This window comes from Solea senegalensis, linkage group LG13 (genome assembly GCF_019176455.1).
Source record: "Solea senegalensis isolate Sse05_10M linkage group LG13, IFAPA_SoseM_1, whole genome shotgun sequence".
NCBI classification, from domain to species: Eukaryota; Metazoa; Chordata; class Actinopteri; order Pleuronectiformes; family Soleidae; genus Solea; species Solea senegalensis.
Window position 1 is genome coordinate 6,540,362 of NC_058033.1, and position 23,072 is coordinate 6,563,433.

Consider the following 23,072-nt stretch of genomic DNA (forward strand, 5'->3'; position numbering starts at 1 on the left):
TTCAGAGACAAAGACTAAATGTCATTTGTGGGGACAACGAGGACAAGAGAGGGATGGCATTTGTGACATGTTTTAAAAATGGTGTTTTAAATGTGTGTTTTAAATATTTCAAAATGTGTTATGTTTTTAATGAGGTGATATTGTGTACTAAAGATTGGATGTCATGGTGTTTACTTTAATTTACCTGGCCTTTTAAGATCATATATAAACAAAGCTTTGCAACCTAGTCAATGTATTTGGTTATTTATTTGGGACGGTATGATTGTAAAATGATTCAAATATTGGCTTCTAATTAGCTTAATTGATGGAGATATGACTGTATGCTTGTATTTACATAGAGGTTGTGCACATGTAGACTGTATCATGCAAAGTATTTTTAAATTAGTTGGGTATTTCATTTAAAAAAACTTTTTGGTTGAGACAGACCAGTTTGGCTTTGACATAGAACATGAATAAAACATATGAAGCACAATGTACACATATCTTTAGTCATGTCTGCAATACTTGTGTCACTGCATTTTCTCTACTCTCCTGCTCTGCTCACTTCCTCAACTAAAAGTGTACATTTTAAAATGTAAACGTGTATAAAAATCTTTGTTAAAAAAAAACTTTGTATACTTGTACATTCTGTTACACAACATCCGTTTGTCCTAGTGTAATACTATAAGAGTGAAGTTTGTGTGTGGGAAATGTTCACTTTGTACAAGTATCTATATTGTCCGTCATGTCTGTGACATGTTTATTCTTTGAAATGACTGTTTATGTAGTACCTCTTCCTCGCCAGTTGGTTGCAGCAGCTCTGATTATCTCTGCAGGGTGTGAATAAAGAACCAGAGAAAAAATGTTCAGGACACCTTCAGGTGCGTCTTGTAATTTACTCAAATTGAACTGTTTGACGAGCGCAAGCATTTATTTAAATGACATTGTTTCAGTTTTTTTCCTGTTTTGTTTTTCTTTTTCGTTGTATTTAATGTCGTACAGATCTAATGTTTCCAAGGCAAAGAAGGACCTTAAACCACCACAAAATGGAAACAAGTGATTTAATTCAACTGTAGAAGTGATTATTTTATTTTTATTTTTTACTGTATTCGAAGAACCCTCGCATCCAACGCGCCTGCATTTCCATAAGGTTTCACACGACACATAAAATATTAAAAATAATCCTATCCATTGTTCTTGATTCGATTGTCAATGTTCCGCACGGCCCGTGAAGGCAGCAGCAGTCTGTCATGTCACGGAGCTAACGTTACGTTGTCCCTTTGAACGCATCAGCTTTGTCAACATGCACTTAAAAGTGTCCCCGCGCTGTTTATTATTTCATTTTTCACCTGTTGGCTTCTTCGAAGGTGTTTAGGTAAATTCAAAAAAGAAAATATGCAGCATTTCAACGAGCCGAGCTAGCCATAACTGACACTTTCTCCCCCCGCTAACCACAGCGAGTTGTTAGCTCGTGAAGCTAGCGAACATGGCGATTGTGTCCGGCTCCTGTGCCCGGGTGAACGGCTCCAGAAACGGACCCTCTGTGTCCGCGTCGCCCTCCGGGTCCGTGGGACAGTCGCAGCCCATGATCGCAGTGTGGGAATGGCAGGACGACCTGGGATTCTGGCGGCCGTACAGCGGCCAGGTGAGCGCCTACATCGAGCGGTGTTTGTCACCGCGGGGCCCGAGAGGAGGAGGGGGACCCGGCTCCACGAGCATCTGCCTCGGACAATCTGACCCTAGCCTGTCGCCTTATCTTATTGACATACCGAGCCTGAAGCAGTTTCGACAGGACACAGGTGACCTTCTACTACACATTTATTACACATTCAGTCATGTGTATTTACTGATGTGTTATTAAACCTTGTAAATATTCCGGGCCCTGTTGGCTTCTGGTGCTAGCCACTTAGCATTAGCATCCAGGAGTCCTGTTGTTTTGGTTCTTGTTTACATAGTTGCTGCCTGAGATTAGCCGAGCTCAGGGTGAAGTCATGCGGTTACACAGTAACTCTGAGGTCGTGTTTGTGCGGATTAAGCCTGTATCTTTTTCATTCATCCTAGTTTACTTAAACCGAGCCTCGGCTTCATGAAAGCAATGACACAAAAGTTGCCATGGAGATTTATTCTATGCATAAACCTGCTCCAAACCGGACTAAAAGCCGGGTTTAATTCTTCCTCAAGGGTTTATCTGTCAGTCAGTGTGGCTTGCACCTCAAACTCTTACTTAATCCATGTTGTTTTGCATTTTAGGCCTGTTATGTTTTAATTTGCCTTCATTAAATATACCACAGAGCTTTTGTTTGTCCTGTTTAAAACCTTATCTTCTCAATGGTAATAACTGCTATTTTATAATACATTATTTAGAGCTTAAATGGGCTTTAGTTGCCACCAACGCTGTGGATTTGTTTATTCATATCTGCATGTGAATGTCATCCGTGGTGTTTGTGAATATGTCATGTAAATATAGGAAAGGGCAAAAACGCTAACTCTTTCAATTTTATTTGCACTTAATCTATGATTATTTTGTTTTTGGTTATTATTTTTGTGCTTTTCTCTTGTATTGTTTACCTTTTTTTAAGACCTTTTTTAGTTATTCTTCTCATCCTTTGTTCTTTTATGCTTTGGGATTTGAAATGCACCTCTGTTGATGTCACAGATGCTCCACAATGACAATAATTTGCTTTAATCTTGAACCTGCCCGATGTTCTGGTGTAGAACGCCATGAATGCACATGTATTTGAATCACTTAAACATGACTTGATCTGTAGGGTTTTGGTCAAACTCTCTGTAATCCTGGATTTCTTAATTCTCCGCTTTTTATTTAAACAACTCTCTGAAATCGCCTGTAACATCATTAGTGGCCTGTTTTGGTTGTATTAGCTCATGTGACTGATCTTAACTTGTTTGAATGTGGGTCCAACGTGTACTAACGGTGATAAACAGCTGTTAACTGGTGTGTCGCAGTGTCAGTGCTCTATAATTGACGTAAAACCACACACATAAAGCAGGAACATGAGCCAAACAATGGAATTTTCTACCAGTAGAGAAGAACTAGTGGTGGAGTGGCTCAGTGGTTAAGACCGCCTGTGGTTAAGACCCTGTGTGCAGAGACTTCATGGTCGCAAGTTCAACTCCACCACTGGCAGATTGTATGTCACTTTGGATAAAAGTGTCTGCTGTATGACATGTAATGTAACTGTTATCAAAGGAAGGATTATGTTACGTTTCCTCCCACTTTATGGTTTTGCCTAAAACTGAGATTGTTTTCATAATAATGATGATAATATACAGTTTCTGTGTGCTTAACATGACTCAAATAACAAATAGAAGGTGATAGAAAGTAATTAAGACCATAAAAAAACAGAAGAGTGCAATTATATTAAAAATAAAGCAGGTTAGTGTTTAGTCAAATCCAAGGTGAGATGAAAACGTCCCTTAATTTAAGTGTTAATAAGGTTTCAGGTGCTGCAGGTGAATTAATTTGGCAGTATGACCTTTTTTCCTGGCACACATTTTGACAGGTCCCAGTTGGAAATTCACAGGCGTTAATAATCAAATTAACAATGGCTGAGTTGCATTTAGCTTCCGCAGTTTCAAGGTGCCTGCTGGTTCACTTTCACACTGTCCTGATGTCTGTGAAATGAACAGAGCCGTCATAAATGTGATCAGTCACGTCCTGCTACAAAAGATGTCTGCCTCAAAACTGGCTTTTTCTTGAAAAACACTTTTTTGAACGAGACCTGTGTTGACATATTTGTGTGCAAGTCTTTGAAAGCTCTCGAAAATCAAAAATAACATCCATCCTTCTTCTGCTGCTTTTATCTCCACATGAGGGGCGCTGGTGCCAATACAGTTGACATAGGGCAAAAGGTGGGCTCACACCCTGGACAGGTTGTTAGTCTATCACAGGAACACACCTATCAATCCCCAAATGGGCTTGTTTTTGGAGAACATGCAAACTCCATGCAGAAAGGCCCTTGTTTTGACCAGGTAGTGAACCTGGGTCTTCTTGCTGCGAAGGCAAGAGCACTAACCACTACGCCACAATAACATCTACAGATTGAGTTTAAAATTCATCAGAAGAGTGAGGCTAAAATAGGTTTTCAGCTACATAGTGATTCACTGCATTCACTGTTTTCATTGAAAATCATCTCTTATGTTTAATTTCAGGAAAGACGCGGTCAGTGCGTCGGTCCCTGTTTGCCCAGTCCTCGGGCCTCGGCAGTGGCGTTTACTGGGAGTGGCTCAACGACGAAGGAGGATGGACTCCGTATGAGACTCGCACCTCGATCCTTTTGGAGCACAGTTACCAGGCCCGGCAAGGCACCGCGGACCTGGGCCCGCACGGATACAATTACATAGTGGACCTCACATCTCTGACCCAAGTGAACAAAGCCACGGGCTTCAGGAGGCAGGTGCGGCGCCAGTGTAACCTCCCGTACCCGCTGGCCTCCAACGGCCCGCCGGCCATCCCCTCGGGCCCCGCGTGCTCCTGCCAGCAGTGTCTGAGCCACAGCAGCACGGGACCGATGCCGAGCCGCTCGCGACATTCCTTTTCGTCTGGGAGTCTGAACAGGCCGAGCCTGCAGGGGACAGGGCGAGCTGCGGCCGCTCACCCCACCTCTGTCTACTCGCCGTACCCGAGGAGACCCCTCTCTGTCGGGGGGATGTCTTGGGGCAGCCCCTGGCCTCCACCAGCGTCTGGAAGTCAACTGTCTGCTCCACTTCTGACCAGCTCTGCCAGCACGAACGGGTTAAGGTTGGTATCTGATGTTAGAGTAACACGGTAGAGAAGGGCTGTTGTGGTCAGGAGTTTCAATTCTTCAAAACACCAGTTCTGTGTGGACAAATAGGATAAAAGTATTTCGTTAGTCAACCAGTCATTGATTATAACTATCAATTATTCACGGGCTCTATTTACTTATCATTTTTTTTACATTTATCTTTCGGTTGTGTCGAGGCCAAAATATCCATCCAACACACGTCATGGGTGCTGATCCTCCCTTCCCCCTTTCCCTTTGTCTTTCCTGTCTGTGTCCACCTTGATCTATCTTGTAAAACTGGAATTCAGAAGCAAAAAAACCCCCCTAAAACTGCAGCACTGCAGTGGTATGTTGATTTTGGCCCAGACGCTTTGTCTGTATCACCTCCAGCTGCCTTTCCTCTTTGAAATGGCACAAAAAAAAAATTCTTACTTTCACCATTTTCTCTCTATTCTTCAATATTTAGTCTTGTCTCAACCACTGGAAACAAGTAACGCTGTAAAAAGCTTGTGGAGCACATTCTGTCCTGATCTTGTTGTGATTGCTGCACTCGTATTCCACTTTTACTTTTTACTCAGTGTTGCCATCGATAATAGCATGAATGATAATAAGGACGTGATATTATCGACATACCATATATTGTTTTAAAAATGTGATGAAATCAGATGTCGTTAAACATGCTACACTAAAAATTTGTGTAAATGTATATATTTTATTTAAAAGAAATACATACATATTGCATGTTCTGCACAAATTTTATCTGTATAAAAGGTAAATGACAACTATCAGTTTTAAATTTGTCATTTTTATACTAAAATATCAAAAGCTAATAGGAGAGCTTGATCGTTGCACTTCTTCTTCCTCCACACATTTTTTTTTGTCAATATTGCGTGAAGATTATCAGGGGATGAACTGCTCTGCTTCCTGTGGACGCCAGGACGTCCTCATTTTATCAGGGACATGTTTCCTCCCATTGTTTCACCGTGTCCTCTTATCTGTTTGGAGTTGTGATCTTTTTTCGGCCACAGAAGAATTTCTGTCTTATTTTAAATGTGATTTCATCCTTTTCTCTTATGTGCGGCTTTCCCGGATTATCCGACGACACACACACACACACAACAATAACTTATTATCTTCACCAACAGTAACAAAGGTTTTTACTGTATGAAAGTGTAGAAACCGTCGGGGTGGGGCTTGTGGTGCTGAACTGGAGCGGGACGGCCTGTTTTAGCTGTCAGTTATTAAAATGATAGAAAGCTAATTTGCTTTATCTCCTGAGCAAATCTCCTAATTAAGTCTGTAGAGATCCTGGGAGAAAACCACTCCACGTCTTCTTTACTGTTTTACTGACTAACTGTGGCTCTCTTTTCTCCTTCTTTCCCTTCAGTGTTCCCTCCATCTCTGTGCCGCTGAATGGATCCACAAGTGTCAGCTCTGCACTGGCAGGTAAACCAACATCTAAGAGTCCGTCCAGTTTGTCTCTCTTCTGCTGCACCACACAGGGTATTTTTTTTATATCTCCTACAAAGTTTGTGCTTCACGCGGTGCTCGCTCGTCTGCATTTGTCGTGCGTGTCAGAACTAAAAACAGAACGCGCCCTAAACACTAATCAAACGTAAAAAAAACCCATAAAAACAACATAAAACTGAGAGTAGCGAGGAGTCTTGTCATGAAATCAGAGAGGATTTCATTCACCATAAAACAACAAAACCCAGTTTTTAGGTTGACTTAACATTTGAAAATAAAACGGCGGCACTTGGAGAAAGTTGAAAAACTGCTGTAAATAAATGAATTGTACAAAGAGACATTTTTCTACTTGTAGTGAGTCACTCGCGGGTAAAGTCTCTGGGTCCGTAAATTGAAACCAATGCAGAAGTTTCTACAACTTGCATTCTCTTGAATGTCTGTGACCAAATACGTCTATTTTTCACTTGATTTTTTTAACATCAGTCAACATTTATGGTCTCAATCAATAATTTCAGGTCTTCTTTATTAAAGAATGGCTGCCATTTTGTACATTTCTGTCCCGTTTAGAGTCAAATAAGCAATAAAACAGGAAACGCCTCAGGCCAGATGTCTCAAACTCACAGCCCCCCACTAAATATCAAGTTACTTCTGTCCGTTTTTGATATTTATAGGTTCATTTTGCTTCATAAATGTTTTTTTTTTATTGTGAACTTTATCTGATTCCATCTCAAAAACAACTTTTTTCCCTAGAAAGTTTGACTTCTTTCACTTCATGAGCCAGACGAGATGCATTCGAGTTTGAGAGGCCTGCCTTAGGGCGTACCTATGGTGTGATTGACAGTGGATGTCACTCACAGTGACCTCCCTCCCCAGCTCCACCCTCTCTTCTAAATATGTTCTCCTCGAGTTCCAAAAGCCCAATACAGTGGTGCTGCAAAACTCTTAATATTAATAAATAAATAAATAGTGGGTGTGCGTCCAATCTCGCTCAACTCAATAGTTTCAAATATAATTTCATTATGTTTACTTATCAGTCAAATAAAAAGATAAATCAAGATTATTTATATATTTTTTTTTATTTATAGATAAAAGAGGGGAAAAAAAGGGGAAAGAAAAACTTATTTGTGCTGCTGAGGTTTTCACACACACACACACACACGGCCAGTAAGCAGCAGCTCTGTCCACAGAGGTCAGAAGTTCGGAACACAACTGTCACGTCTGTTTAGAGCCGACAGGAAAGGCTAACCCTTCTGTTTCCGTCCTGTCATCGCCGACTTTTCATCACCGTAACTCCTAGACCGCTTGTGTTATCTAGAAAATTCCAAAACTGTGGACTGGTGATGTGTCCAGGCTTTCATCCTATGCCACAGTTGCCACAGCAACCCTGCTTGACCAACATGTGGAGGATAAAGCAGAAGAAGATAGATAGATGGATGGATTCTGGAAAGCAGAGAAACAGATCTTTGCGCCCATATACTTGTCATTACGATAGAACCTCAGGACTTTAGCGGAAACGAACCAAGATTCACTAGCACATCAGACGTTTGTGATGTTAATTTCTCAGTACTGCAATTCCTAAATGTTTGAATAACTGCCAGAAGTGAAGGTTATCTTGGAACAAGGGCCAGAAGAACTCACTCATTGAACATTTTTGATAATTCTACAGCCATAAAATCAAAATAAATCCTTACGGCCAGAGTTAAAGTAACTCCGATAACCACCTTGACGACGGCGATGATGACCACAGAACATGAAACCTGAGGCTGTTGCAGGCTCAACAGAAGTGGACAGATGAAGACGGGAAAACTCTCCCCGGTCCTTTAAAAAACGTGGATTGTTTTTTGCTGAGGCTGCAGATGGTCATCTCAGTGTCTGGCTCCGGCAGCTTGGACCGGACCTACTTTATGTCAACAGTCCAGATTGTCGGTGGTGGATTAATCGTGAGGGGAATGGACGTTTTCTTGGCCCGCTGAAATATTACCCACTTCAATATCACTCAATCATGGTTTAAATGCCACAGCCACGTCTGAGGATTCTTGCTGACCATGTGCGTCCCCCCATATGGCCACAGTGTTCTGGTCTTCTTGTGGCTGTGTTCTGCTCCAGTGAAGCTAACAGCTAACTGCTGAGTGTGCAGACTTGTGTTGAAGATCTTGGGTTTGGTGTCGTTTGGTGTTCGCTCAGGAGGAGGCTTTGCTTTGTTTTTGTTATCCACCCTCACCGTAAAAAACATTATCTCACTGTTGTCTTATTCTGGGTATGGGCACGAGGGCATAGATGGAGGTCAAGCTGCGCTCACAGCACCCTCTGCTGGGCAACTTGTTAGTTACTGTCAGGGCAAAAACTCAATGTAGTTAGATGCTTCCCTAGCCTGGAAATAATGATTTTCTCAAATGTCTTGTTTTGTCCACAAAACAAAATCATTCAGTTTTAATAATTTCTTTCTTCAAAATATTCACATTCAAGAAGCTTTCGATTATCAAAAGAGTTGGCTATTACTTTGGATATTTTGAAACTAAACATGTTAAGAGTTTGAATTATCACCGATGACTGCCCTGCAAAGTTGCACTATATGGTCATATTTAATGAAATGTTAATTAATTTAACTACTTTTAAATGTAAACATTATTTTTTTAGTGATGCAATTGGTTAGAAAGATTCAAATTTAATTAAATTTGCAGCATTAGTTTTTTGGGTGATTTTGGACGGCATACTATACTATGACTTTTTTGGGTGATTTTGGACGACATATACGATGCTTTAATGGAAGTGAAATAAAAAATGTCATGGTACATTTTTTGAGCTTAATGTTAGTGTAACACTTATTTGTACAAAGTGTATTTTCCCCTGACTGTAGGAACTGAGCTGGAAATCACAATATTGTGTAAAAGGTTTTCTAGGACAGTATGTCGACTAAAACTGTCCAAATGTAAGCTGTCAAAAATGTCCAAAAGTTGTCCTAGTATAGTATGTAAACAAAAACTGTCCCAATATAAGCTGACAAAAATGTCGTAGTATAATATGTCAACAAAAACTAAACTATTAGAATATAGACTGGCAAAATGCCCTAAATGTATCGTATGTCGACAAAAAAACAAAGAAAAATATCAATTCATTGTCACAACATTTATTGTTGATCCTTTTAAGATAAAAAGCTAAAACGGGATAATTTAGGCAGCTTTTATAAGATGAGGGAGGAAAACACATGCAGTGCAGCAGGTGGCAGCATTTCCTAAAGGGGTTGGTTTGTTTTTTTTTCTGTTTTCGTAAAAATGCTTTTAAATAACATTAATTTCAGCTGCCATTTTTCTTTTATTTGTCCAGCGAGGACATGAACGTTTTTTTTACAGGTGGTGCTGCTCCTGTACAAAGAAACACTGATTTAAAAGCCTTTGTGTAGTTTCCGTGACTTGGTACATTCCACTCCTCCCCTCTGTGTCGATCTATTTGGAATGTTCCATTTCCGGAGCTTTTTCCAAGCGGAGACCGGAACGGCAGCAGGACGAGGAGCAGCGCGGACAAACGTGGTAACTGCTGTTTAAAAATGATCCGCACATTTCTTAGACTCTGTGTTGATGTTCTGTTCTCACCTGCTGTTAACATCCGACTTGAGCGATCCGCTCACAGGTGCTCAGATTACACCTGCTACTGCTAATGTGACGTCACTGCTCCGCACCAAACACGATCATCGTCTAACCATCAATGCGATAGTTTGTCGTCAAAACTGTCCAAATAGGAACTTTCTTAGTATAATATATCAGAAACGTTCAAATATAAATTTTCCACACATGTCATCAAAAAAACTGTCCAAAATGTCAAAGAATGTACGCAATAAAAAATGTCAATAGTCCATTAAGACTGTTAAGAATGAGTATCTAGTCTGGCCAGTAGGGGGCAGGGTAGCTGCCGCTAATTTGGCGTCACTGTTCCACAGCAAACACACGATCACCGTCTAACCATGTACGTGTGTGTTTTCAAAAAAGTTAACTAGTTTTAAATATGTCAATATATAGTATGATGTCATACTGTCAAAAGCTGTCTAAATATAAACTGTCAAAACATTTACTAATATAATGTCAACAAAAAGTAAAAAAAAAAAGTCTAAAAGTGTCTTAGTATAGTATGTCGTAAATAGTATGTCAACAAAAACTGTCCAAATATACCATTACAATTGTTAAGAATGAGTTTATATTTGAAATTAACAGACTATTTTTCATACTTATGTCACAGCAGAGTAGAAATGAAATATCTTTATTGTGCAAAATAAATAAGCAGAAAAAAATAGCTGCAGGGACGCGAGCATAGAAGTAAAGGAGGTAGAAGCTTTTTCAGTCTGCTATTGCAGTCATATTGGTAGATTTCGCCTTGTTTGCAGATATCCCATGTACCGATAATATGCATCCTGGCATTTCGATGTTAGTTGTAAACAAACAACATCTTTTTCTCTGAACAAACTAGGGCTAAAACTATTATATTTTAAAGTATTAAATTAAGCTTTCTGATTTTACAGCTTCTTAAATGTGAACATTTTCTGGTTTCTTTGCTCCAGAGAACAAAGAAATCATTCAAACTCAATAATTTTTGCTACTTTTATCACATTTTCAGGGCCAAACGATGACTTTTTCACCTGTGATTTCATCGTGTCAGGCCGACGTTAACAGCACTTGTCAACAGAGCCTCTGTTTAATGTGTCTGCATTTTTCATTGTTAACAGGTGACTTTAATGAAAACCAGAGTCACTTGTTTGCTGCTTTTTCATGCTTCAGCCAGTCAAACTCAACTGTATCTCTTTGTAGCTCTTCAATGTTGGGATGTTAAGACATGTTTTTCATAAACACTCATTTTGGACAAATTCAATCCATACTGTAATAAACCTTCTTTATTCAAACACTTCCATGTTTCATCTATGTTTAGGTCACTGCACCTTATAAATACCATTATTGTTCACTACTTCATTAATGTTTCAGCCACTCCCACATTTATATTAAACACAGACTAACAGCTGCAGTTAAAGGGATAGTTTGGGCTTTTCTCAAGTCTGCTCGTACACATCATCAACGCTCACTTTGTCCATGAAGCACCCTCAAACCCACACACTTGCTCTGCCTGATAACATGGCTGACAGCAGGGACAGCCTAAGGTCTCTGTCCTTCTGTCCCTGCTGGCAGCCATGTTATGAGTGAGAGTCAGTGTCTGGACCACAAACTGTGTGACTGGTTGAGGCATTGAAACTCTGACAAGTAAAGTCTAGTTTTCTTTGGATTAGTGAAAGTGCCAACATTAAATCAATAAATACACCGTCAAATATTGACTCAAATTCATTCATTAAAATTGGAATGAAATACATAACTGTCTTATTAAATGTGCCATTCATTCATTAAAATACCAATTCATTTGATGTAAAAAAAAAAACATAATTACTTGATCATTTAATGAATTATTTCATGATGCACTGCAACACAGAACCATGAAATAATTAATTCAAAAGTCAAGTCATTCTGTTTATTTTACATCAAATGAATTGGTATTTGAATGAATTAATGCCACATTTAATAAGAAATATATGTATTTCATTCCAATTTGAATTAATTTGCCACATTTGAGTCATTAGTTAATGGTGTATTTATTGATTGAATTTTGCCACTTTGACTCCTCCATATTTTTCCCCTGTTAACAATGGAACAGATCATGTGCACACATTAATCACACAGAAGTCTAATTCATGTGTTTATCAATTTTAAGCAGCAGTTACTGGACAGCGGTACCCCAACTGTGTGGTCAACAGTCCAGAGAGTGGACCCCTGTCAATTTTTTTTGTGTTTTTATGTTTTTTTTGGGGATTTCTTTGGGAAAATATGTGAAATAAAATGGCATAACCCCCTGGTTTTATCTGTGTGGGAAGCCGGGGGAGCACAGCCCAGCCCCAACCCCCCACTACTACAATGGCAGTGGGAGCGCGCGTAGCTTGGCCCCGGCGCCGGGGCCAGGCTTTCGGAGCGTGCTGGATTTGAACCAGCCACGGCCGGACTGGCACAACCTTGCGGTTGCGGACAAATCCACCACGCCACGAACCCTTCCGAGAGTTGGATAAGCTCCGGGCGTTTTTCACTCTTCACTTTGGCTGTGGAACCTTAAACCTTGAAGTATAAGGTAATTGAACCCTCAACGTCAGGATTGAAAGGCTGCTCTCTAACCAGCTGAGCTAACTGTCCACACTCTTCCTCACGTTGTCTCAAACCTATTCACTCTCTGCGTTGAATATTGTGCTTAAAAAGTTGCTTGATCTAAGATTCGAACCCCTGATCTCAGATTCGAACCCCTGATCTCAGGAACTCTAGCCTTTGACTAAACCATGTGAGCTATATATCCTCGTGGAGGAATTTCAATAATCGATTACCCATGACTTCACAGACCTCAGACTGATGAAATATTTAACGATGTCTGTCTTTTGTCTTTGACCGCATGTTTGGTGTAGTGGTTAGTGCTCTTGCCTTTGAAACAAGAACTTCTCGGTTTTAGACCCAGTTGGAACAAGCATCTTTGTGGAGTTTTTCATGTTCTCACCGTGTGTGTGTGTGGCTTTTCTCCGGGTTCTCTGGCTTTCTCCCACAGTCCATCAATCATCTACCACTTTGTCCTCCACTGGAGGGTGCAGGCGGTGCTGTGCCAAGCTCAACTGTCATAGGGTGATAGGCGCAGTACACTCAAAACGTGAAATACATTAATCAGGTAAATTTCCACTTAAACATTCACTTCATGTAAGTTTCGAACCCCTGACCATAGAAACACCAGTCCATGTGTGAACCACATGAGCTATTTGTCTGTGTATGCTTTTTTTTTTACACAATTTGGAAGTCTTTCAATAATAGAACCCATGACTTCAAAAAAATGTCAGACTGATGAAATATTTAAGAATGTCTGTGCCCCAAGATGGACGACATGGATGGTGTAGTGGTTAGTGCTCACACCTTTCAAACAAGATGACCGGGGTTCGAGACCCAGTTGGAACAGGGGTCTTTGTGGAGTTTTTCATGTTCTCCGTGTGTGTGGCTTTTCTCTGGGTTCTGTGGCTTCCTGCCACAGTCCATCAATCATCTACCACTTTGTCCTCCACTGGAGGGTTGCAGGGCGGTTCTGTGACAAGCTCGGCTGTCATAGGGTGATAGGCGCAGTATACTCAAAACATGAAATACACTAGTAAATTTCCACTTAAACATTCACTTCGTGTAAGATTCGAACCCCTGACCATAGGAATGCCAGTCCATGTCTGAACCATGTGAGCTATTTGCCTTTGCATAGTTTTTCATCCAATTTGGAAGTCTTTCAATAATAGAACCCACGACTTCAAAAAAACATCAGATTGTTGAAATATATAAAAACGTCTGTCCCCTCTGCTGCGCAATGTGGTTGGTCTAGTGGTTAGTGCTCTTGCCTTTGAAATGAGAAGACCCCGGTACGAGACCCAGTTTGAACGAGTATCTGTGTGCATGGAGTTTTTCATGTTCTCCCCGTGTGTGCGTGGCTTTTCTCCAGGTTCTCTGGCTTCCTCCCACAGTCCATCAATCATCTACCGCTTTGTCTTCCACTGGAGGGTTGCAGGGGTTGCAGTGCCAAGCTCAGCTGTAAAATTTCCAGTGTTTCACTTAAACATTCACTACATGTAAGATTCAAACCCCTCATCATAGAAAGTCCAGTCCTTCCGTAAACCACATGAGCTATATGTCCTTGCATGCTTTTTCATACAATTTGGAAGTCTTTCAATAATAGAACCCATGACTTCAGAAAACGTCAAAGACTGTTGAAATATTTAAGAACGTCTGTCCCCCGTGCTAGGCAACATGATTGGTGTAGTGGTTAGTGCTCTTGCCTTTGCAGTGAGACAACCTGGGTTCAATCCCTGTTTAGAACAAGGCTTTCTTCTGCATGGAGTTTTCATGTTGTCCCTGTGTGTGCGTGAGTTTCGCCAGGTACTCTGGCTTCCACAGTCCAAATATGGGGATTAGGTTAATTGGTCACTTTAAAATGACCACAGGTGTGAAAGGAAATGAGCGGCAATACCCAGCATTATAAGCGATATCTGTGTGGTTTTCACGTGAGCGGTCTTGATCGGGTTGTTGCTGCTTTTCGAGAAACATCCGCTGCTGCTACATTTCTCATTTCTCTTTGATTTGTTTGTTTCTTTATTTTTACTCTTGCATATCTCCACTTGCTCTCAACCCTCACCTTCTTCCACCTTGCCCCCGCCTCCCCTTCCCCCTACCTCCCGTCCTTTTTCCTGCTTCTAAAACCTGACCCCCGTCCCACCCTACCCCACTCCAGGCATGGCCTCCATTTTGATGTCAGCAGTGGGACTCGGCGTGCACTTCACCGCTGCCCCCCTCCCTCAGCAGCAGCAGCAGCAGCAGCAGCAGCCACATCATCATCATCAGCAGCAGCAGCCGCCTGCTCCTCTCTCTCTTCCTCCTCTCCTCCCCTCAGCCAGCAGACCCAGCAAACCCCACAGCAGCCACAGCAGCAGCAGCAGCAGCAGTTCAGTTAGGAGAACAAAGAGGCAGCACAGGAGAGGTAGCTACCACCATCTCACCACGCCACCTGCCCCCTTCTTCCACCTCTTTTTCTTCACTACCACAAAGCTTCAGGAACATTTCATCCTCCGTCATCTCATGCCATTTGTCTTTCATGTGTCCGCGGCGTGCGCTCACACCGCCACACTGTTGCTGAACGACGTGCTGCCGTACGGTCGAGAGCATAGACTTTCAACCCACTTTTTTAACTTCTTCTGACACTCAGCCACTGCTGACCTTTGTGCTGCTCCCTCCTCCTCCAATACTTTCACTCCACTCACTGCCGTCATTATTAACTACGTCTCTATACTCGTTTCTGTGTCTCCGTGTCCGTTTTATGAGAGGAAAAGGTACAAAATGTGGATTACAGTAAACCTAGTGTTAGAATATTTAAAAAAATAAATTTGCTTAACAAACTAATGGAAAGATAAAAAATGGAGGAAATATGAAGCTGAAACACTAAATCTCAGACATGTTATGATAGACTTTAGTTTGATTTCTCACCACTTCGATCATCTTAAAGTCATTAAATCATAATGAGCAACAGCAACTAGAAACTTTACTCCCAGTGTAGAGGAAGTAACTTCTAGCATGTGCCGCTGCAGCTATTAGTCGAATAATCTTTTAAATTGAAGCCAGAAATCTGACAATTTATCCTGGAATCACTGAAAATGCCTCTTTTTCTTGTCTTTTTTATGATATCAAATGTAATAATAATCAGTTTGCTCTGGTTCGCCACACAAATCGACCTTTCCCAATGTTTTACAAACCAAAAGAACCTGTCTACTAACCCGGAAAAGAAGCACATAGATAATAAATAATTGTTATGTGACTTGAGTCCATCAATAAAGAGGCTTCACTTCACTCATTTGCATCATGAGCTTCATTTTATCATTTGTTTCCATCTCGTCATTGCTGTATTAAAATGTCAGGACCTTCACTCTAACTGTCAGACATGAAAAACGTGTTTAACTCTGTAAACGGAGCCGATAATCATTTGCTTTTTTCCCTCATTGTTTAAAAATCGGGTGATACATTTCTTTCCTCCCCTGAACAGACATGATAAACATGTTTGTGAGAGAATGTGACAGTGTGTGTGTGTGTCATAATTCATCAACATTGTCTCTATATGTGTACCTCAGCCATTTTCTCTCTCATTTTTGGATGTTTGATCACAAAAAGTGTCACAATACAAGACAGTATTAGACTTATTTATGTTAATAACCTGATATTTCACCTCAGAGGTCAGTGCGGCGACTTGCAACACAGACGTATTTGTTGTCCAATCAGCTCATTGATGTGTTTTTGTCTGTGTTTTCTGCCTTGTCTCTGTTTCAGCCTCGGCTCAGAGACCTGAGGAGGTGATTCAGCGCTACATGGAGGTGGTGACGGGCGTCTCTGATGAGGTAAATGCAGCGTCACTCACAGAAGTTTCTCAGTGTTCATACAGATCAGCAAGTTCTCACACCTGGAAGTTTTCTCGCGCTGTCTATTTTACCAAATATGCATCAGGTGGTAACTTGTGTATCCCAGAATGAACATGTCAGTAAAGGGTTACGCCCCGGCATATGGGTAACCTGAGCGGAACACAAACGTGCTCTCTCTTTATTCCCCCCAACTCCCAGAGACCAAGACGACCAAAGTTGCAGTCCAACACAAATTTATTTTTAAACACATGGCAGTTTAACTTCAGGGTGAGCAAAACAAACAAAATAAAATAGAAAAAACGAACTTAATAGTGACTGATGATGTCACTATTATAGATTGTCAGAGAATGAATCACGATATTACAATTATCACGATTATTACTAACCCTGCTTAAATTATGAACACTGCTTAAAGGTCTTAAGTTTCATTTATTTATATCTTTTGATGCCAACATGACAAAATAGCAAATACACTACACTATTATGTAGGAACAATTAATAATCCCCCAGGGGAAATGTTTAAATTATTTAAGGCAACAATTGTCATCTATACCAAACGTTGAAGTTTATTTTAATCGTTTTCATATCATGTATCTACTATTGTGGTTTGTTTATTTCATGTTTAAATTACAATGACCAAAATAAATGTGTAATAAATGAAACGGACGTCACATGACGTATAACGTAACGCCAAGTGAAGGCCGCATAACTCGTCACGTTACACTGAAAGTTGAAACGCTCGTCGTACATAATTTGTAGTTGAACATTGTTAACACAATTTAACCCAGTTACTGTGCGTTTACCTTTACTCGGGCGTACAGAGCCGGGTGCTTATTCTGCAGATGACCAAACACATGACACGTTTTTCCTCCTTTCCTTTGTTAGAGGGAGTAACTTCCTCTGCCATACTTTAACAATCAGGAACGGCTCTTTTCTGCAACTCACACGGAACAAAAACAAAGCAACACAAAGCAGTAACACGCGGTTTTGTAACTTTGTTTTCATTCCGTCTGAGTTGCGCTGAACTACCTAGTATATGGTTCCGGGTGTCCGGCATAATCTTTTCTGACGGTATTGAGGAAACGTTACGATTAATATACCGCAAATCAAGTCATCGTGACATCCCTACAATCCAAAAAATAATAACAGAAGAAAATACAGGAATCTTACCTGCCTCCCTAACAAAATGGCTACTCACCCCTACCTACCAGGACTGCACTAAATAACACGGTTTATTTGTTTACACATTTTTAACAAAGACTCACACGCGACACCAATCAAAAACTACACGTAGCGACGCAGGTCAGCATGGTCAAAGGCAGAGAGAGCAACGTCTCCAGCAGGCGTCCTTTTAAAGCCGGCCTGATCAGCTCCTGGCCAATCAGCATCTCCACTCACCACCTGCAAACATCAACACAACCGTAGCAGCACCTCCCTCTGGCAGGGAGGATGAACTACATAAACACACGCAAAATACCCACGATCATAACCAAAGAAAACCCACTGTCACTGTCAAAGTTAAAAACTTGAAATAAAAGCTTTTTTTACGCCACGGGATGCAGTTCTCGGGTTGTTTGAGGCGAGAAATGAGAATTTAGAATTCAAAAAATTTGGTTTGTGGATGAAGATATGACACAATTAATCACAATGTTATCAAAGTCGCAACACGGGCTGAACTGGGATCTTCAAATGGCAGGAGGCGCAATATTTCTTTAAGCCAAAATGTGTGAAAAATTTATAATTCTAGATTAAATACTGTCCTGATCTGTACACATCATATTCTACAGAATGAAGAAAACGCAGCTGTTTCTCACAGATCTGCACAAATATCACGCAAGTCATCATTTTAAATATGTCATTCAAATGAAAACGAGTACCACCCCCTCTCATATTGCAATCCGAATGCCAGTCGATTCGATATTTCTTCAAAACCGCTCAGCCCTGACCTAAAACCCTCAAACAAAACCTTTTCTTTGTTGTGGAAACTCACTTTTTAAGATCATTAGAGGCAAGAAAGTAGTTATCAATGATTTAAAAATGTTGGATGATGACGAATATGTACTAAGTGAGCGTACAAGGAGGCACTGTCGTTGTACGTTAACTTTCCCTTAAGTTTCCCCTTAATTACAGACCAGGAAGCTGTGAATCTGGATGCTAACACTTATTAACTCGTAGTATCTTGTTTATTTTACGTGCTTTTAAGGGTTAAGGTGTGGAACAATGTTTCCTTACTTGTGGAAAACACCAGGGGGCAGTATAAGGGTCAGATATATTCAGTCTGTCTGGTTAAGTGCTGAAAGAGCTCTGTAGTTGTTGCACGAGGCCCTAAAATGAAAGAACAAAAGGATTTTGCAACTGAGACACGATAAACACACCATTTCCTGTCTCCTCTGCAGGACTGCATTATCTGCATGGATCAACTGTCCAATCCATCCGGCTACGAGGCGCCGTCCGCCACAGAGGACGGAGGCCAGAGCATCCCGCCCGACGCCGTGGGGAAGTTCATCAAATGTGGACACACCCTGCACATGCTCTGCATGCTGGCCATGTACAACAACGGCACAAAGGTGCTTCACGCCGAATGCAGCTCCTGTTTTTTAATGACGTTTGTTCGTTTAGATTCTCATTAGCCGCCCGTGTGCTTACAGTCTTTTCTTCCTTGTTTTTTTTATCGGGAGGCGTATGACTCAGATTAACTCAGGAAACAACACATTATGACGACAAAAATCACTCTTTTATGAGCAATATCAATTTAGAACTGATGGCTGTTTCCTCCGTCGTCGTTCTGTGCTTCATTATCTTACAGATTAGTGGTCTTGTTGTTGCCTAGATAGTTGATTTCTTTTTTTATTTGCAGTTAAAAGTGAGCTAAAAGATTGCAGTCGACCCTTTTTAAAACATCAGGTAAAGAAAATATATCTTGGTCATTTATTCCTGAGAGAATTGACTTAACGCTGAGGTGAAAACATTGAGAGTTCAGGTTGTTTAGTGAATTGATGCTCTCTTTTTTTAGCTCCTCCCACCACATGAACACGGACAGACAATCGCATTTCACATGCGACACATTTTACTGCGTTAGTTGTCCGATTCTTTGACTTTCCTCTCTTTATTTTGTTAGATTTCTTTGTCTGAAGGCAGATTTTCACTGCTGGAAAGGCGACCTTGGAATGGCATCTATCGCACAAATTGCGTCTGATGCTCGTGTTAAAATCTCTCTAACTGCGCGGACGCGGCGGCCAATTGGCATCGAGATTCTCTCAAAATGACGTCACGTACTTGTCGGCGTCCAGACTCCACTGTACGTCACTTTTATCTCTTGTGGAAACGTCTGCAGAGAAGAAAGCTGTCGTCTTTGGTTGATGGGGAAAAGAAATACAGCGACAGTGCGCTAAGTTACGCCGCCATCGTGTCACAAAATGTACAAAATGATCCCGCGGCGAGATCGTCACGATCATGACAAATTACGTGCAGTTGCTCTGCAGTACAGCCAACAGGAGGCGCTGTTTCCCACTCTCTTCATGAACTGTACTGTGATCGCTCAGAAGAAGTTCTCAGATCACTTGATTTTACGTCAGGATTAAACGTTATTATGGGATTATTGATCACTTATGATATTGATATGCTGCCTGCGGCAGCTTTTAAAGGCACAGTCTGTTTAATTTTAGAATACTTGTCGAGCACAGGTCAGTTACGGCGCGTTTGTGATGGAGGGAAGAAGGAAAAAAAATTAACGTTGACTTGCTTTGTATTGATTCGTTTCTCTCTCTGTGTCTGTGTGTCCGTCTGTCCTCAGGACGGCAGCCTGCAGTGTCCGTCGTGTAAGACAATCTACGGAGAGAAGACGGGAACTCAGCCCAAGGGCAAGATGGAGATTTACAGCATCGGGCAGTCGCTGCCCGGCCACCCGGACTGCGGCACCATCCAGATCATCTACAGCATCCCTCCTGGAATACAGGTAACGCTGAAAACTCTTATTAGATTGTTGTCGCGGCTGATGTGAAGTATTAAACTTCTTCACCAGTTGGTCTTTTGTTTTTGTTTGTGTCGTCCTCCGTCGTCAGGGTCCAGAGCATCCAAACCCAGGACAGCCGTTCACCTGTCGAGGTTTCCCACGCTTCTGTTTCCTCCCGGACAACGACAAAGGCAGGAAGGTCAGCGTCAGGTTTTTTTTTTTTCTCCATCTCTTTAAACAGAGTTGTTGTCATAGTGACGTCTGCGTCCTCATGTTCACACACCGCGGTTTTCTTGTCGACAACGTAAAAAAGCGAGAGCGGGAGGAGGTTCAAGTTTGGTCCATGTGTCGCCTAAATCCGCAGTTGCCATGGTTACTATTATTGTATTATTAGACCATGTTAAAATGTTAAAAACTGATCAATATTTCACAAAATATAGCACTTTAAGTGTATTTTTATGCTTCTTTAATGACTTACTGACAAATACCTTGTGGTAAAAATATATAACAGTTTATTGATTTGCAGAGATGAAGTCACTTCCTGAATCTAATATATAAATTTAATTTAATTTAATTTAATTTAATTTAATTTAATTTAATTTAATTTAGTGGGTGAAACCACCCTTTCATTTAACGAGGTTCATTGAATGCATTGAGTCACTCGTTGTCATGTCGACCTTTGTTTTGGGTTTAAATCATGGGGAGAAAACGCCTTTAAATGATCAAACATAACCTTTGACCCTTAGTTGAAGCTCAGGATGTAAATTTTCACTATTTGTTTTGTTGCCACGGCGACTCAGCGTCTCATTTCCCCGCTGCTGAAAACTCGTAGAAGTAAATCCCCCGTCGTTCACTCACTGTGGAAAATTGGATTCATTTATTACGTTTCCTCGTCCTCATCCTCGTCCTCTCCGTCTGCGTCTCAGGTGCTGGAGCTGCTGAAGGTGGCGTGGATGCGTCGCCTCATCTTCACCGTGGGAACGTCCAGCACCACAGGAGAGCCCGACACCGTGGTGTGGAACGGCATCCACCACAAGACGGAGATGATGTCCAACCTGTCGGGCCACGGCTACCCGGACCCCAACTACCTGGACAATGTCCTCTCTGAGCTGGCGTCTCAGGGCGTGACGGAGGACTGCCTCCGGCCTGCAGGTGGCGCCTGCAGCAGTTAGATCGCAGCGTCACCTCCGCGTTTCACCATTGACTTAAACTTCTTCCTCGTGTTCTTCACCATCAGCGTCTGCTCAGATCTTCACCGACTGCGACGGCGCGTTTGAGGAGGTTCTCGCGAGGAGGAGGAGGCGTCGCCACATTCCGTCTCATCACGCGCTCCAGGAACACGGACTCCAACCGGAGATCGTGTTTCTTGTTTTTCCTTCTTTTCTATTTTTTTTAATCTCCCTCCATTAACTCGTGGTCGTCTGGATCCTCCGGACCTGTTGCCACGACGACAGCAGCTTTTTGTCCGAGGCTTAAAAAAAAAAATCTCATCAAGCACTTTAGTTGTGACGATGCATTTTAGCCGAGGTGTGTGGTTTTTCCCAGTAAAGTCCGTTTAAAGGGATAGTTCATGTTTTTGTTTGTAGTGTGGAGCGTGTCTACATTACGCTCTAAGCACTTCCTGTGAGGAGAAACAGCTGAGGACAAGTGAAACATGGCTCCCAATAAGGACCATAGATATATAAAATATGTCGGCTTAAGTCTACGATTTCTTTTTTTTTTGACCAGGGCACTGAAGTTTGTCTCCCCTGCACCAAAGCCCATTGACAAAATCAGCGATTTAAGCTCACAGCCACGCAATAGCTGCAAGGCTGCGCTCGTCTTCTTCACTTTGGTAAATGTTAAAGGAAGCATTTCAAACACAGAAGTCACAGAATAACGCATGTGGACATCTTGATGGGGGCATCAGTGAGTCAACATCTGCTGTCATGCTGTGATGTAAAATCAATTGATTTTCTCTATGGGCTTTGGTGTGGGAGAGAGAGTTGTTTACAGAACGTCAGTTTTCTGTCAAAATAAAGCAGCAAATATAATCTTCACTTAAGTCGATGTTTATTTTATTAAGTGAGTGTTTTGTTAAGTGGTTAAAATCTGTGATGTTTTGTTTTGCTGTTCATGTTTGTCGCTCCACAAGCTAAAATTGCTGATTTCTTCAATGGGGTTTGGTGCGAGACTGTATGCAACTTACAAACTTTGCCGTTTCACAGCAAAATAAAATATCGCAGACTTTTCTTAAGTGGTTAAAATGTGTTTCCTGAGGTTTTAGCCATGATTTCACTCCCTGTCCTGGGCTGGTTTTCAGCACATCTAGAGTCACGTGTTTGTAAACTCACTGATTTTTTGTTCCCACAGCCACAAAAAAAAAACATGAATTTTAAAAACTCAAATTGGGAGGTTATGCAATTAAATGTCTCTGCGGAAAAAAGAACAACAAAAAACACTGAAATCTTAGTAGCAGTCACGATATATTAGTGCATTTGATGAAAAGGGGCAACACTTTTACTGATGTAAATAAAATACGTGAATAAATCCTATTATGTTAAAAAAAAAACAACAGGTCACATGAATCCATAAATGTCTGGTTGTATATTTTTTTCCCCAATGTTTAACACGTTTTTTTCCTCTGCGTCTGTTTTTATTCACATCAAATGTCACGTTTGTTGAGAAGGTTTTTGTTTCGTTTTGTTTTTTTAGCTCAGTTTGAACGACAGAAAAAGGACAAAAAAGGACATTTTTCACAGTGTGACAATCACGGTCGTGGAACTCCGTCTTGATTAAACAAGACACGTGAAGCCACGGCGAGGAAAACGCTCTCTCATCGACGACGATGCATCACTCTGCTCCACTGAGTCCTGACATGTATACGAGCAAAACTGGAAAATAAACGTCTGCAATAAAGAAATAAACTTAATTAAATCTA

General features: G+C 41.3%; 1 protein-coding gene across 3 annotated transcripts; it reads left to right on the forward strand.

Annotated features, from left to right (window-relative positions):
- The first annotated feature begins 1,197 nt into the window (after positions 1-1,197).
- On the forward strand, positions 1,198-23,072 carry dtx2 (deltex 2, E3 ubiquitin ligase). Of its 3 annotated transcripts, XM_044042070.1 has the most exons (10): positions 1,198-1,354; positions 1,437-1,778; positions 4,150-4,738; positions 6,130-6,188; positions 14,529-14,774; positions 16,112-16,179; positions 18,597-18,767; positions 19,994-20,155; positions 20,262-20,351; positions 21,079-23,072. In XM_044042070.1, exons 2-10 carry the CDS (start codon positions 1,466-1,468, stop codon positions 21,322-21,324), a joined length of 1,944 nt encoding a protein of 647 aa, XP_043898005.1. In that variant the 5' UTR covers positions 1,198-1,354; positions 1,437-1,465; the 3' UTR covers positions 21,325-23,072. The 3 variants fall into 3 exon arrangements, with proteins under 3 accessions (XP_043898005.1, XP_043898004.1, XP_043898006.1); XM_044042069.1 differs by having other exon boundaries at positions 1,198-1,778; XM_044042071.1 differs by lacking the exon at positions 14,529-14,774 and having other exon boundaries at positions 1,199-1,778.